This window comes from Gastrolobium bilobum, unplaced genomic scaffold (genome assembly GCF_033153095.1).
Source record: "Gastrolobium bilobum isolate Gb01-03AN ecotype WA unplaced genomic scaffold, APGP_CSIRO_Gbil_v1 utg3828, whole genome shotgun sequence".
NCBI classification, from domain to species: domain Eukaryota; kingdom Viridiplantae; phylum Streptophyta; class Magnoliopsida; order Fabales; family Fabaceae; genus Gastrolobium; species Gastrolobium bilobum.
This window is the reverse complement of record NW_026898686.1, coordinates 209,788-224,614: the sequence shown is the minus strand read 5'-3', so window position 1 is coordinate 224,614 and position 14,827 is coordinate 209,788. Positions and strand designations below refer to the sequence as shown.

Below are 14,827 nucleotides of genomic sequence, written 5' to 3'. Positions count from 1 at the left end.
CAATTTTGATGAAACCAAATGGTTTCCTTTTATTTATATGACATTCACTTGGGCTGAGATAAACTGAACTTATTGACTCATGCAATTCTCTCAAAAATAAATTAACTATCTAGAGCAATGCTTTTGCTTAATTTGATTTATATGATAAAGAAAGAGATCTTAGAAGGTAACTACAAGTGAAGCAAGACACTGAGTGTTCAGTGGCTTGACTACAAATTACAATTTGTGAATTAAGTACCTTTTTTTTTTGTAGTAGTGAATTAATTACTTTACTTTGTATGTGAAATAAATTTAGGAAAATAAACAAAGACAAAGTAATGGAGTTCACATTATTTTTTCTTTTTTGTTTTTTTACAAATAGTGGACTCCACTATCTTGTCTCTGTTGCATGAGAATAATTATCTCATAAGATTAATAGATGCCATAAATTTAATAACAATTTGATCTTATGACCCTTTATTTATTACCTTGTGGTTAATTTGATGTGTTTTTTAGAAAACAAGTCATGTCTGGTAACGCTGGCATTATTCCACGTTCTTTGAGGATTGTTGCCACTGCCGTTACCGTTACTGCGGCCACTCTCATGCTTCAGGCACATCAAACAGCACTTTATTTAGATGCTCCTGTAGTAGATGTGACTTTTGGCGACTTAGCACCCTATTGGTAAGTACAACAAGTTCATCCTACATTTACTTTGAAATTGAATTTATTCTTTGAAAGATTTGCTTATTAATCATTTTGTCACCAATTTATTAAAAAATAAAATAATCAATATGTACATCTTCACAAATTATATACTAATATGTTCTTTTTTTAAAGGGAAAAGTTCACTTATGTTTCTGTGGTTTGCTTCAGAATCACTTACACTTCTGTGGTTTTTCTTTCTATCACACATGTTTCTGTGCTTTGTAAAAAATAAAAAATCACAGGGGCATATGTGATAAAAAATATACCCTTTTGCATACCACATGGGCATATGTGATAGAAAAAAAACCACAGGGAAATAAGTGTTTCTGAAGCAAATCAGAGGAGCATCGGTGAACTTTTCCCTTTTTTAAATTATATATATTTGACCGATATTTACTGGAACAAATAACTAAGATTTGGTCAAACGTTAATCAAATAGAAATAAATTGATATGGTTAATTAGCATTTCATTGGTTCACTTTGGGTGTGCTTTGTTACAGGTGCTTCGTATTTGCAAATTATGTGCTTGCTGCTTACAGCTTTTTGCTCGCTTTTCTTCCATCTGAAAGCAAATTATGGGGATTCATTGTTGCTTTGGATGCGGTACTACTACTCTATATGCATCACTCAAACTCTCTTCACCTCATAAAGATTATTCAGTGTTAAAAATAAGGGTTTAATATTTCTCGTGTTGTAACCTAAATAAAAGTGTATGGGTCTGTATTTTCTTTTTATTCCTCTTCTCTTCACATGAACTCATATAGGTCCCACACACTTTTATGTGTGCGTAGTGGATAAATTTATCTCCTACAACATGAAAAACATTAAATCCTAAAAATAAATATAGCTTGAGGGAAATATAATAAATTCTTATGCTTTAGTTAGCATAGAAGTTTTCTTGTCTTAAAAAAAAATAGTTTAGCATAACGATTTAGTCATATTTCTAAGCATGAGTTTTTTTTTTTCTGATTGGTTGATGTTGTTATTACTAGATTTTGCTTGTGATATTCTCATCAAGTTGCTCAGCAGCACTAGCAGTTGGAATAATGGAAAGGAATGGGAACTTTCATGCTGGTTGGAACTCCATGTATCCCTCAGTTCCATATTACTGCTTCAGAGTGTTACTTTCTGTTAGTGTTGGCTTTGTTGGCGTGGTGATTTACATGATCCTGCATTTGATATCTATTCAAGCTGCACTTAATTCCATGCTCCTGTAATAATTAATGCCTTTACTTTTCATGGTTCTTTTTCATCTGGGGTACTAAACTTTTCGTTTATTATTATCTTTGTAAGTTTGTAGAACCTAAAAAATTAATATTTTTAAATTATTTTGCTATTATATTTATCTACCTCAACTAGTTTGGAATAAATGTGTTGTTGACGTTGGTTTCCTATTATATTTATAAACGAAGATCATATTATTTGTGTGAATGTTATTTGGTTGTCACTTTATATTCAACGATTTGAACTACGTTTTTAAATTTTGCATACCTATAGTTTGGGCCATTTTGTTACTAATGTGACAGTCGGTGCAATCACATTCTGACACGAATTTAGTTTATGTTAAAGGAAAAAAAGTTTATAATAGTTTAGATAATTTTGTCTAATGTTCACCAAAACGACATTGTTTTGGGGTTAAAAAATAAAAAAATTAGAATGATAAAGACTGTTATAATCCTGAAATAAATTAAAATTACAAACAAACCGTGATTTCCGCCCCAAAACAACGTCGTTTCGGTGAACAGTAGATAAAGTTATCTAAAGTAACTTTAGAAAAAACAAACCCTATGTTAAAATTAAAAATATTTGTTGGAAGTTAAAAATTTCTGACATGTAGATGTAGTCCATTAGAAGAAAGAACTTTGTAAAGGAGGCTATGGCTATGCTACACTAATTGAGAAATTTAGTGAAGAATACAATAAAGAAGTCAGATTGCTAAATTGTACAAAACCAGAGCTTTTCAGCCTCAAAACTATACATTATTTATAGCTGATAGATTTGTCCAATGTTTGCAATAGAGAGCATACTCTTATGTTATATGAAAGCTCTCTTCTAACCATTTTGCTTGTAAGATCAACCCAGCTTCTGCAAAAGCATTCCAAGCAGATTGATATAGCCTTTGATCTAACCTTGTTCCTTCCATTTTCATGTCTAGTAAAAGTTTTACCAAATCATCAAATTGACTAATCTTTGAGTACACACCAACCATTATACCTGCCATGGCCCTATCAATCACTCCCCCATTGATCCTATACTCATTAAAAAGTTTTACACATGTTTCAAACTCACCTGCTTTACTATAAGCACCAATGATGCTAGTGTAAGTCACCTTATCTGGTGCTACCTTTCTTCTCTTCATTTCTTTCCATAGCTTCTCTAGCTGCCTCAAATTCTTAGCCTTCCCATGCATGTCTATCAAGGAATTGTAAACCCACACATTTGGTTTGCACCCTCTTTCTTTCATCTTAGCAACCAACCTCATTGCATTTCTTAACCTCCCAGTTCTTCCATACATCACAACCATGCTTGAATAAGCCACAACACATTTATCAAACCCCTTTTGTTCCATCTCTGAAAACACCTTCTCTGCTTTGCTATATTGCCCAAGACGGAAATAGGCATTTATAACTGAAGCATAGGTGACTTGACCTGGTTCATAGCCCTGAGAAATTAGCTGCTCAAAAACTATAACTGCAGCTGAAAATCCTCTCCTTTTGCTGAAGCCATTGACAACAGCACATAATATACAATCAGAAACCTTGGCACCTTCATCTTTCATTGCCTTCACAACTTCCAAAGTCTTATCCAATAAATCTTCTTCAACATACATAAGCACAAGCTTCAAATAGACCTCAGGGTCCTTTATCTTTGTTCTGCTTTTAGCTTCTCTTAGAAGTTCCTCAGCCACATCAACCTTGCGCAAACTTGCAAAAGAGGATATCAAGGTAGAGTAAATAGAATATTCTGAAATTCCTTTCTTAGTCATCTCTCTGAAGTACTCAAGTGCTTTAAAAGCTCTTCCAGAATTCCCTAATGACTTACATAGAATCCCATATATTTGAGGTAAATATCTTCTTGAGTCTCTCAACTTCCTATTTTCAAATTCATGGAACAATTGAACAACACTCTCACAATCATCAAGCCTCGAGTAAGCTTCCATAATGTGCAAATAACCACTGGAATCCAGAACTAAACCAGTGGATTTCATTCGTTCAAAGACTAAAACAGTGCTCCTAAACATATGCAGCTTATTATAAGTTCTCATTGCAGAACCAAAAGCTAAGACAGAAACATCACTATCAGAGTTAAAAGCATCAAGAAGAGCCTCAGCAATCTTGAATTTCCTATGCTGAATGCAAAAAGTAATCAATCTAGAACAAATATCTCTATCCGGCAACACATGATAAATCTTAAAGTCTTCAGAAACTGATAAAATGAAATCCCATTTCTTCAATCTCAACAAATACCTGATCACATGCTTCCAAGTTGATTTATGTGGTCTAAACTCTGGTCTATCTTTCAATCTTTGATAGTAGTCAAATGCCAGTTCCTCAGTTTTTGGATCCTCAAATAACCCACATAAAAACTCGTTCAAATTCTCAGTTCCTGGTTTGGAACATTGTTGAGAATCAGCATCAAAGTTAACATCAAAATGGAACATGGGGGTGTTGGAAGATGCTTCTTCTAAGATAGGTGTGTGAGAGGCTGAGAAATTTACATGGAAAAACCGTGGAATGGAACCTGAAACAGTGTACAAGGAAGGGAAGTGGCTTGTTGGGATGAATGCATGAACATGGTTTGTTCTGCAACATTTAGTGTAAGCTAGAGACCAATCTGCAGAATAGGAAAGAGCCATCACAGTTATTGTGGTTTGGAAGAGAACAGTGTTGATTGTGAATTGTGGAATTTGTGGTTGAGTTACTTTACATATATTGTGGCTTTATCTCAAACACTAGATAATCTTAATACCATGTGGAGCATTTTAGCCACTCAAAAAATGACGTGTGGTGTGGAAGAGTTACAAGCATCTTATTTTCAGATTTCATGAAAGACACGTTAATCTCTTGCATCCATACCCAATTTCCATTATCTTTTTTCAAAAGTCAAATAAAATTTGATTTTGTGCATTGATATCTTACTTTTTTTTAAGTGGTCACATATTTATTTTATTTTATTTTTTTTAAAATATTTCAATCGATTCATCGCTTCGCGGTTAATTCGATTCGGGACAATTTCAGAATTAAAGCTTTAAACTCCTTTCAAAGGTGGCATAAGAGGATCGAATACATACTCTGACTCCCACTTACTCAGCTCTTATGCGTCAACTACCACCATTTTATCATTTTTTTTATTTTAAACATCATTTTCACACCCATTATTTTCCATTAGCAGCAAAATTAATATCTACATTATTTTACTTAGTATATTCTAAATATTTAATATAATTAGTAATATTCTTTTCGTTTTAAAGTATTACCTATTTTAGGAAAAAAAATATTTTAATTGTTTTAAAAATTAAAAGAGTATTTATTTATTTATTTTGTTATTATTTCTTGATATCTCTATTGAGTAAAATAAAACAATATTAGTATAATTTGACAGTAATTTAACCAAATATAGTTATGTTCAATCAAACTTGAAAATGTTTAATCTTTGTATAAAACTTTTAGCTCAATTTATACTTTGAAACGAAATTTATAAATGTGTTACAAACATAAACAATTACATTAAGGTAAAGAATTTTTTCAGTCAATGGAGATAAGTTATCTCCAGTGAGCTTAAAACGACGTCGTTTTGAAGCAGAAATTATGGTATTTTTGTAATTATAATATATTACAAGGTTATTTTAGTCTTTATTATTATAATTTTTTAATCTTATACCACTAAAACGACATTGTTTTGAGTTCACTTTAGATAACTTTACATTAAATAATGTAGCATTATGCATCTTATTTTACACTTATTCTTATTTGGTGCTAGCAAAGTTTATTTTGAAAAAAAAAATGGGTTCGTTTTTTCTATAGTCAACGTAGATAACTTATTTACATTGAGCCAGAAACGACGTCATTTTGAGGCGAAAATCAAGATATTTTTATAATTATAATTTGTTTTAGGTTATAATAATTTTTTTCATTATAATTTTTTAATTTTTCAAACCAAAACTATGTCGTTTAGGGAAGAAAGTAGATAACTTATCTATTGTAGAAATATTAAAGCCAAAGAAAATTCCGATAAAAAGAAAAGAAAACAAAAGAAAGGAGTAATTGATAGAAATAATAATTACTTGGTTTAATGACATTCCATTCCGCTAATAAATTTTTATTGATGTAAATATGTGGCTGATTCACCGGTGATAAATGAATTTAGCGCACTGGAGTTTTTGCGAATATTTTTTATCAATTTACAAAAAAATATATATATATATTTTTTATCAAAAAGTTCTTGGGACACGTGGCAATCAGTTATGGACTGAATTGAAAAAAGAATAAGAGTAAATACCTTTTTTGGTCCTCAGCAAATTTTATGACGTCCACTTTAGTCCCTAGCAAATTAAAAGGTTCATCGTGGTCCTAAGAAATTCAAAATGGACCCATTTTAGTCCTTTTGAGGACTAATATAGGTCTTTTTTGAAATTTTAGCGAACTTCATACTTTTTTTTTTTAACTTGGTACTTGTTATTCACTAGAAATGTGACACGTCAGCAAACCGAGTTCGCTACACCAGTAGCGAACTTTCCTCCGTGGCAGATTGAGAAATAACACTGTTCGCGTGGCATTTAGGTAAAAAACTTGGTGAACAGTGACATTTTGGTCGGTGTTCCGAAATTGTGCGGAAATAGCTTTAAATACTACGAGTCTACTTAATCAAAACAATTATTTTAAATGTCAAAGTTAATCAATTTAAATCAATCATCATAATTCAAATACTCGTTCATATAGTAACTGATATGGATAAAATATAATAGGCTCCACACCAATATATATATATATATATATATATATATATATATATATATATATATATATATATATATATATATAGGCCCATTAGAGGCACAATAACATACAAAGGAGCCCTAACTCATAAACGGTCCATAATTAAGCGCGAAGGTCAACATCGCGTGCATAGCAAGACGCAATGCCCCCATCGCGCATGAAACCTCCCTTTGGTATAAGATCCAGAGATAAGGAAGCTAACTTAAAAACCAAGGTAAGTTCATCGCGCCTTAGAACTAATAAGCGAGGACAGCACCAGCTCGCCGCGACTTTATCAAGATAGCTTGACACTAAGAAGATAAGGCTACTTAGGTCCTAGCCTGACCTGCAGCCCAAACATGGCCAATCAGAAGCCATACCGCCTTATGAAGGCGGCATCAGAACCGCTATATAAGCAGAGGGTACATACTCAGGTACATCTATCTAATTCATTAAGAACATACATACACCTGCCTCTGATACTGACTTAAGAAGCAGAGTGTCTTCGCAGGTACCCCCCCCTCCAGTCTCATTGCGCCAATAAAGGACAAGAACACATTGATCCTGATCAACCACTCAAAGCCCAAGAAAAAGAGAATCCACTCCACATCAACCGTGTGTGATTAGGCCCGACATACTTTGGCTAGTCCATATTGTATTTGGTATGATCATTGGTGCCGTCTGTGGGGATCTATCATTTAGAACCCATCATTTCTCAATTTAAAAACATGGTTGATACTAGAAGCAAATCCCAGAATGGCTCCAAAGGAAAGCGGAAGGAGACTCCTGCCTCCCGCGAAAAATTAGCTTCGTCGGTGGCACCATTTTCCATACATCAAGATAACCCACCGACGCCCCAACACCTGCTGGACCTTATCACGCAGCAGAATAAAAGAATTGCCCAACAAAATCGACATTTAGCTCGATTGAAAAAAGCACAAAAGGCTAAAGAAAGAAATCAAGGAAAAGAAAAAGAAAAAGAGCCTGAGAAGGAAAAATATCCTGAAAATTCCGGTGAAAGTGAGCCGATGCAGGAACATTCCACGGGGGATCCTAGACCTTCGGTCACGAAAACAAAAAAGGCGAAGAAATGAAGGACACTAACGAGAATTCTCATGGGAATTCTGGGACAGTTTCTCGAATTCTCCACCTGTTTACTCCATGTATAATGAACATCTCAATCCCTAGAGACGTCAAGATTACAACTAAAAAGTACAACGGGAAGGGAGATCCGCAGGAACATCTGAAACAATTCCAGACCAACATGATGGCACAAGATGTAGCTGATCCAATAGCGTGTCGGTTGTTCCCAACAACCTTAAAGGAGACAGCACTCAGGTGGTATTCCGCACTATCACCCAATTCAGTACAAAGTTGGGAGGACTTAACCAACTAATTCCTTATACGGTTTACAACAAGCAAAGCGCAATACAAATCCACCCATGCGTTGAAAACTGTGCGACAAGGACCAAACAAAACATTGCGTGATTACCTCAACAGATTTTTTGATGAAGCACTCCTAGTCAGAGACTTGGACCCACAAGTCTCCCTACATCTCATTACTGAAGGACTACTGGAAGGCCCTTTCTCTATGTCGTTAGCCAAACAGCGACCACGTACCATTGAAGAATTGCGTGCGCGATCAGAAAAATTTATTAATCTGGAAGATTACAAGCGGTCACGTGAAATTTCCAATACCAAAGCAGACACAGACACCTTTGAAAGAGATGTCCAAAAGAATGTTCAACGAAAGTTCCGTGAAAAGAGGAAATGGGAAAGATATGACAATTATACTCTTTTGAACACATCCCAAAGATGGATTTTGAAAGAAGTATTCCAAACGGGTCATGTGTGCGTTAACAAACCTCCTCCAATGAAAAAAAGGAGGGCAGCGCAATGAAACCAAATTTTGCGAGTTCCACAACGATACATGGCATACAACTGATGAATGTTTCGATTTGAAAAATACCATTGAAATACTTATAAGAGCTGGGAAACTCCAGGAATTTATTTCCAGTTGCAGAGAATATAAGGCACAAAGAAGACGCGATAGAAGTCCAGATCACGACCAAAATCCTAATCAACAAAGGGCATATCCCAGGAGGGATTACAATCCTGCTCGAAACAATGATCGTAGGAACGCGTGGGACGATCCTACTAACAGACGCCAAGGAACTCCACCGCGAAATAGACAGCATGCCGCACAACAGCAACCGCGTCAGCTACCCAATAACGTGGCAGGAGTATTGGCCACCATCGCCGGCGGAATAGCAAGAGGAGGCGCGACTAGTTCCCAACGCAAAAAGCATTTAAAGTCTGTAATGACAGTGCGCGATCATGCACGCTCCTCTACTTCTCACGCCCTGAGGCAGGCCATAAGTTTTGACGATGATGATTATGGCGACATCATTCTAGACTACGATGACCCACTAGTAATCTCAGCTTGCATGGCTAATCTCCAGGTAAACGTATTATGATTGATAATGGTTGTTCTGCCGATATTATTTTATGGGATGTTCGCACAATGCACATCCCAGAAGAAAATCTAATCCCTAGATGTTCGGATTTAATTGGTTTTGCCGGAGAGTGCGTACAACCCAAAGGTACCATTGAAATGTGGGTAACCTTTGGAATTATGCCTCTGGCTCGTACTATCAAAGTGCGTTTCTATGTCATTGAATATGCATCTGCATATAACGTTATCTTAGGAAGACCAACCATTTTCGCGTTAAAGGCAATCATTTCTATGCCCCATCTTCTAATGAAATTCCGCGATTCGACTGGCGCGATAGTTGCCATTAGGGGCGACCAAAAAGCAGCGCATATCTGTTATAATACTAGCCTACGAGCAAAGTCTCCAACCCAGCGCGATGGAAAAGGAAAAGCATCGGTCAATATGACTGATCTGAACATGCGCGAAGATCTGCGCGATATACGCCCCCAACCTGATGGGGAGTTAGAAAGTCTTCATCTTGGACCGTTACCCGAAAACGTTACTAAGATTAGACAACATCTACCAGAAGCGGAAAAAAATGAGTTGGTAGCGGTCCTACTCAAAAATAAAGACCTTTTTGCATGGACAACAGCTGACATGCCAGGAATAGACCCTGACGTTATATGCCACCATTTGATCTTGGACCCAAAGGCTAAACCTATCGCGCAGAAGAAGCGCATAATATCCCCGGAAAAACAACAGGTGGGCAAAATTGAAGTAACAAAACTGCTCGATACAAGAGTGATTAGAGAAATCACTTATTCTACCTGGCTTTCTAACGTCGTTTTAGCCAAAAAAAAAAAAAAAAGCTAATGGGAAGTGGCACATGTGTACTGATTACACAGACCTTAATAAATCTTGCCCAAAAGATTTTTATCCCCTTCCCACCATTGACAAATTGGTAGATAACTCTACGGGATATAAGATTCTATCCTTTATGGATGCCTATTCAGGGTACAACCAGATTCTCATGTTTAAACTAGACGAGGAGGCAACAACCTTTATTATTGAAAAGGCCACTTATTGCTATAATATGATGTCGTTTGGTCTTAAGAACGCTGGAGCCACGTACCAACGTATGATGAATAAAATCTTCAGTCAACAGATTGGCCAAATGCTGGAGGTATACATTGATGATATGATCGTCAAAACAATGACTACCTCACAACACCCTCAAGATTCAGAGCAGGTATTTCAACGAATTCGTAAATTTAGATTACGGCTTAACCCAGCCAAATGCGCGTTTGGAGTTCCTGTAGGAAAGTTCCTAGGATTTATGCTAACACGTCGAGGTATAGAGGCTAACCCTGATAACTGTAAGGCCATCCTCAATATGACAAGCCCACACAACATAAAGGAGTTGCAACAATTGACTGGAAGAATAACTGCTTTAACCCGATTCCTTCCAGCTTCAGCACAAAAATCGTTACCAATGTTTAAACTGTTGCGAAAGCAAACATATTTTAATTGGACTCTAGAGTGTGAAGCAGGTATACGACCATCAAAGAGCATCTAGCCAAACCTCTAGTTTTAGTGAAACCTCGACCAAATGAACCTTTGGTTTTATACCTCTCAGTCAACAATAAGGCCATTAGCGTCGTCTTGTTGCGCGAAGATTCCCAGGGTCAACAACCATTCTACTTCGTCAGCAAAGCCCTCCAAGGACCAGGGTTGCGCTATCAACAGATAGAAAAAGTGGTTTTCGCACTTATTCTAACATCGCGATGTTTGCAGCATTACTTCCAGGGGCACACCATCAAGGTTCGAACGAATCAGCCCCTTCGACAAGTTCTACGGTAACCTGATCTGGCCGGATGGATGATTTCTTGGTCTATAGAATTATCTGAGTACGATATCAGCTACTAACCGCGCCAGACAATCAAAGCTCAGGTGTTAGCCAATTTCCTCGTTGAAATGACGCACTTACAACAGGCTAGGGCGAATGAAGATTGGACTATTTTCGTCGATGGCTCTTCAAATGTTAAAGGAAGTGGCGCAGGAGTTATTGTGGAAAGCCCTCAAGGCATAACAGTGGAACATTCTATCCACTTTGGGTTCAAAGCTTCTAATATCCAAGCTGAATATGAAGCCGTCTTCGCTGGACTCGCAATGGCAAAAGACTTGGGGGCAACAAGAATAATCCTCAAAAGTGATTCGCAACTAGTATTTGCGCAGGTGCAAGGGAATTACCAGGCAAAAGAGGCCTTAATGGTAAAATATCTGGAAAAGGTGCGATCACTGTTAGCAGATTTTGAAAGCTTCAAAATGGAGCACATCCCCAGAGAACAAAATTCGCGAGTAGATATTTTATCCAAATTAGCCAGCACAAAGGGACCGGGAAACAATAGATCAGTCATCCAACAAAGCGTTCCCAATCCTAGCATCATAATGGCCGTGACTAAACGAAAAACTCATCCATCTCAGAGTGCGCGATCTATGATCGATGATGATACGATGCAACCAGATGATAAAGAAACTTGGATGACACCAATTTGGAACTACTTGACTGAAGGAGTGACACCACCAAAACCGCGCGCGACAAAGAAACTAGCGCGCAAGGCTTCATTCTATACAGTCGTCAATAACTAGCTGTATAAGAAAGGATTTTCTTCCCCCAATGCTTAAATGTCTAGATCCCCAACAAGCTCAATATGTGATCTCTGAAGTTCATGAAGGGATTGGCCGACACCACATAGGAGGCAAATCCTTATCCAGAAAGCTGCTTCGAGCAGGATATTTTTGGCCCAATATGGAAGAAGATTCTAAACAACATGTGCGGCATTATGTCAAATGTCAAGAGCACGCAGATTTACACCATGCTCCCCCGGAGGAGTTGTCTTCAATAATATCCCCTTGGCCATTCTACCAAGGAGGCATGGATATATTAGGACTATTCCCGATTGCAGTCGGAGGAGTGAAATGGTTACTGGTGGCGATAGATTATTTTTCCAAATGGATCGAGGCAGAAGCTTTAGCCACAATATTAGCCAATAAAATTCGCCGATTCTTTTATCAAAAAATCATATGTAGATTTGGCATCCCTCGTACCATTATAAATGATAATGGTATGCAGTTTGTGGATAAAAAATTCAATCAAATACTTCAAGATTTGCATATCAAACACAGATACACCTCTGTTGAACATCCACAAACGAATGGGTTGGAAGAAGCTGCAAACAGAGTCCTGAAACGAGGATTGGAAAGAAGATTAGAAGCAGCTAAAGGAGATTGGCCTGAACAATTGGACTATGTGTTATGGGGTTACAGAACGACCCCACATTCAACTACTAGGGAGACCCTGTTCCGAATGGTTTATGGTAGTGAAGCCATGATTCCGGTTGAAATCGGAGAACCATCATGGAGAAGGATGTACACAAATGACGAAAGAAATTCGCAGGCATTACTGCATAACTTAGATACAATCAATGAAATGTGAGAAATTGCCATATCAAGGAGGCGACATTAAAGAAAAGAATCGCAGCGCACTATAACTTAAAAAGTTATTAAACGAGGTTTCGATATAGGAGACTTAGTCCTACGAACAGCAAACATAGGAAATAAGAACGCGCGACAAGGGAAGTTAGCCGCAAATTGGGAAGGTCCGTATCGCATTCAGAACAAAACTGAGAATGGTGCATACATCATTGAGACGCTATCCGGACTTACCATTCCGCGCACATGGAACGTGGATAAGCTTAAGAAATTTTTTAGTTAAATCTTTTCTTTTTGGGGATATTTGTCTTTCCAATTTATCAAATAAAGATTGAGGATTTCTACATTATTGATATATACATTGCGCACATTCATATATGATTAATATACCCATCGCGCATAAAGAAAAAAGGAATATGATCAAACACGATCAAACTTCCTAAAAAATAACACGCGATATAGCAAAGCACGATGAAAATCACGAAAGGAAGATAATGAGACTTCCTCCAAATTAAAGGACCCTCCAAATTAAAAAGGATCCTAAAAAAGGACCCTCCAAATAAAAAGATCCTCTAAAAGGATCCCCAAAAAGGACCCTCCAAATTAAAAGATCCTCTAAAATGACCCTCTAAATTAAAAAGGATCTTCAAAAAGGACCCTCCAAATAAAAGGATCATCCAAAAGGACCCTCCAAATTAAAGGACCCTCTAAAACGACCCACCAAATAAAAGGATTCTCCAAAAGGACCCTCCAAATGAAAGGATCGTCTAAAAGGACCCTCCAAATGAAAGGATCCTCAAAAAAGGACCCTCCAAATTAAAGGATCCTTCAAAAGGACCCTCCCAATGAAAGGATCCTCCAAAAGGACCCTCCAAATAGAAGGAAGATAATGAAACTTCCTCCAAGCTACAGCGCGATAAAGCATATGCAAGGAAGATAAAGCCTTAACTGGTTAAAATCTCCTTCAAACTACAGCGCGATAATGATCACGAAAGGAAGTAATGTGTAACGCCTGGCCGCTTCAAGAATCAATGACTATCCCCACATACTAACATGAGACTTTTCACTGTACTTTTTCCTCACTCGCACACTTGCCGAGAAAACTTCCCAGGAGGTCACCCATCCCATAATTGCTCCAAGTCAAGCACGCTTAACTGTAGAATTCTTCCGTTCTGGGCTACCGAAAAGAAGATGCATCTTGTTTTCATTTGTGGTATCAGAGCAGGGCCTCTCTTCCAGTACGGTGTGGTTCGAGGACGAACCAGGCGGAAGCTGGTGGGCATGTAACATTCTGGGCGCTGACGAAGGCAGGGAGTGATCGCCGGTGCGAAAGGGTATGGTACAAAAGGGCATAAAAAAGGAGCGGCTCCTGGTAGGCTTCTAGGGACGGGGGTACATGAATGAATCGAATCAACACCCGAAAGAGAGGGATTCCAGAGACTGTGCTGGTATGGGAAGGTACAGTTGGGAATGACCTATAAGAATTAATTGGTACTACCTATACTAACAAGATGCATCTACTTTTTGGTAACCCGGAACAGAAGAACTTCATAGTTAAACGTGCTTGACTTGGAGCAATTCTGGGATGGGTGACCTCCTGGGAAGTTTTCCCGGAAAGTGTGCGAGTGAGGACAAAGCACGCTGAAAAGTCTCGTGTTAGTGTGTGGGGACAGTCGTTGATCCTTGCAAGTTGCCAGGCGTTATAAGTGGTATCAGAGCAGGACCTCTCTTCCAGTACGGTGTGGTTCGAGGACGAACCAGGCGGAAGCTGGTGGGCATGTAACATCCCGGGCGCTGACGAGGGCGGGGAGTGATCGCCGGTGCGAAAGGGCATGGACAAGGAGCAGCTCCTGGCAGGCTTCCAGCGACGGGGGTACATGAATGAATCGAATCAACACCCGAAAGAGAGGGATTCCAGAGACTGTGCTGGTATGGGACGGTACAGTTGGGAATAGCTTATAAGAATTAATTGGTACTACTTATACTAACAAGATGCATCTTCTTTTCGGTAGCCCGGAACGGAAGAACTCCATAGTTAAGCGTGCTTGACTTGGAGCAATTCTGGGATGGGTGACCTCCTGGAAAGTTTTCCCGGGAAGTGTGCAAGTGAGAAAAAAGCACACTGAAAAGTCTCGTGTTAGTATGTGGAGATAGTCGTTGATTCTTGAAGCGGCCGGGCGTTACATAAAGACTTCCAAACACGCACACAAGTTCCTTGATAAGGTACAAGGGAGCAACC

The 14,827-nt window shown here is 38.0% G+C and overlaps 2 protein-coding genes across 2 annotated transcripts; one reads left to right on the top strand and one right to left on the bottom strand.

Moving 5' to 3' along the window:
• Nucleotides 1-505: 505 nt before the first annotated feature.
• On the top strand, nucleotides 506-1,904 carry LOC133318363 (CASP-like protein 1C1). Its single transcript, XM_061520349.1, has 3 exons — nucleotides 506-663; nucleotides 1,188-1,290; nucleotides 1,680-1,904. The coding sequence occupies exons 1-3, from the start codon at nucleotides 506-508 to the stop codon at nucleotides 1,902-1,904; spliced, it is 486 nt and encodes a 161-aa protein (XP_061376333.1).
• A 604-nt stretch (nucleotides 1,905-2,508) lies between these two features.
• On the bottom strand, nucleotides 2,509-4,582 carry LOC133318338 (pentatricopeptide repeat-containing protein At5g13770, chloroplastic). Its single transcript, XM_061520328.1, has one exon. It carries the CDS (start codon nucleotides 4,541-4,543, stop codon nucleotides 2,717-2,719), a length of 1,827 nt encoding a protein of 608 aa, XP_061376312.1. The 5' UTR covers nucleotides 4,544-4,582; the 3' UTR covers nucleotides 2,509-2,716.
• Nucleotides 4,583-14,827: the final 10,245 nt, after the last annotated feature.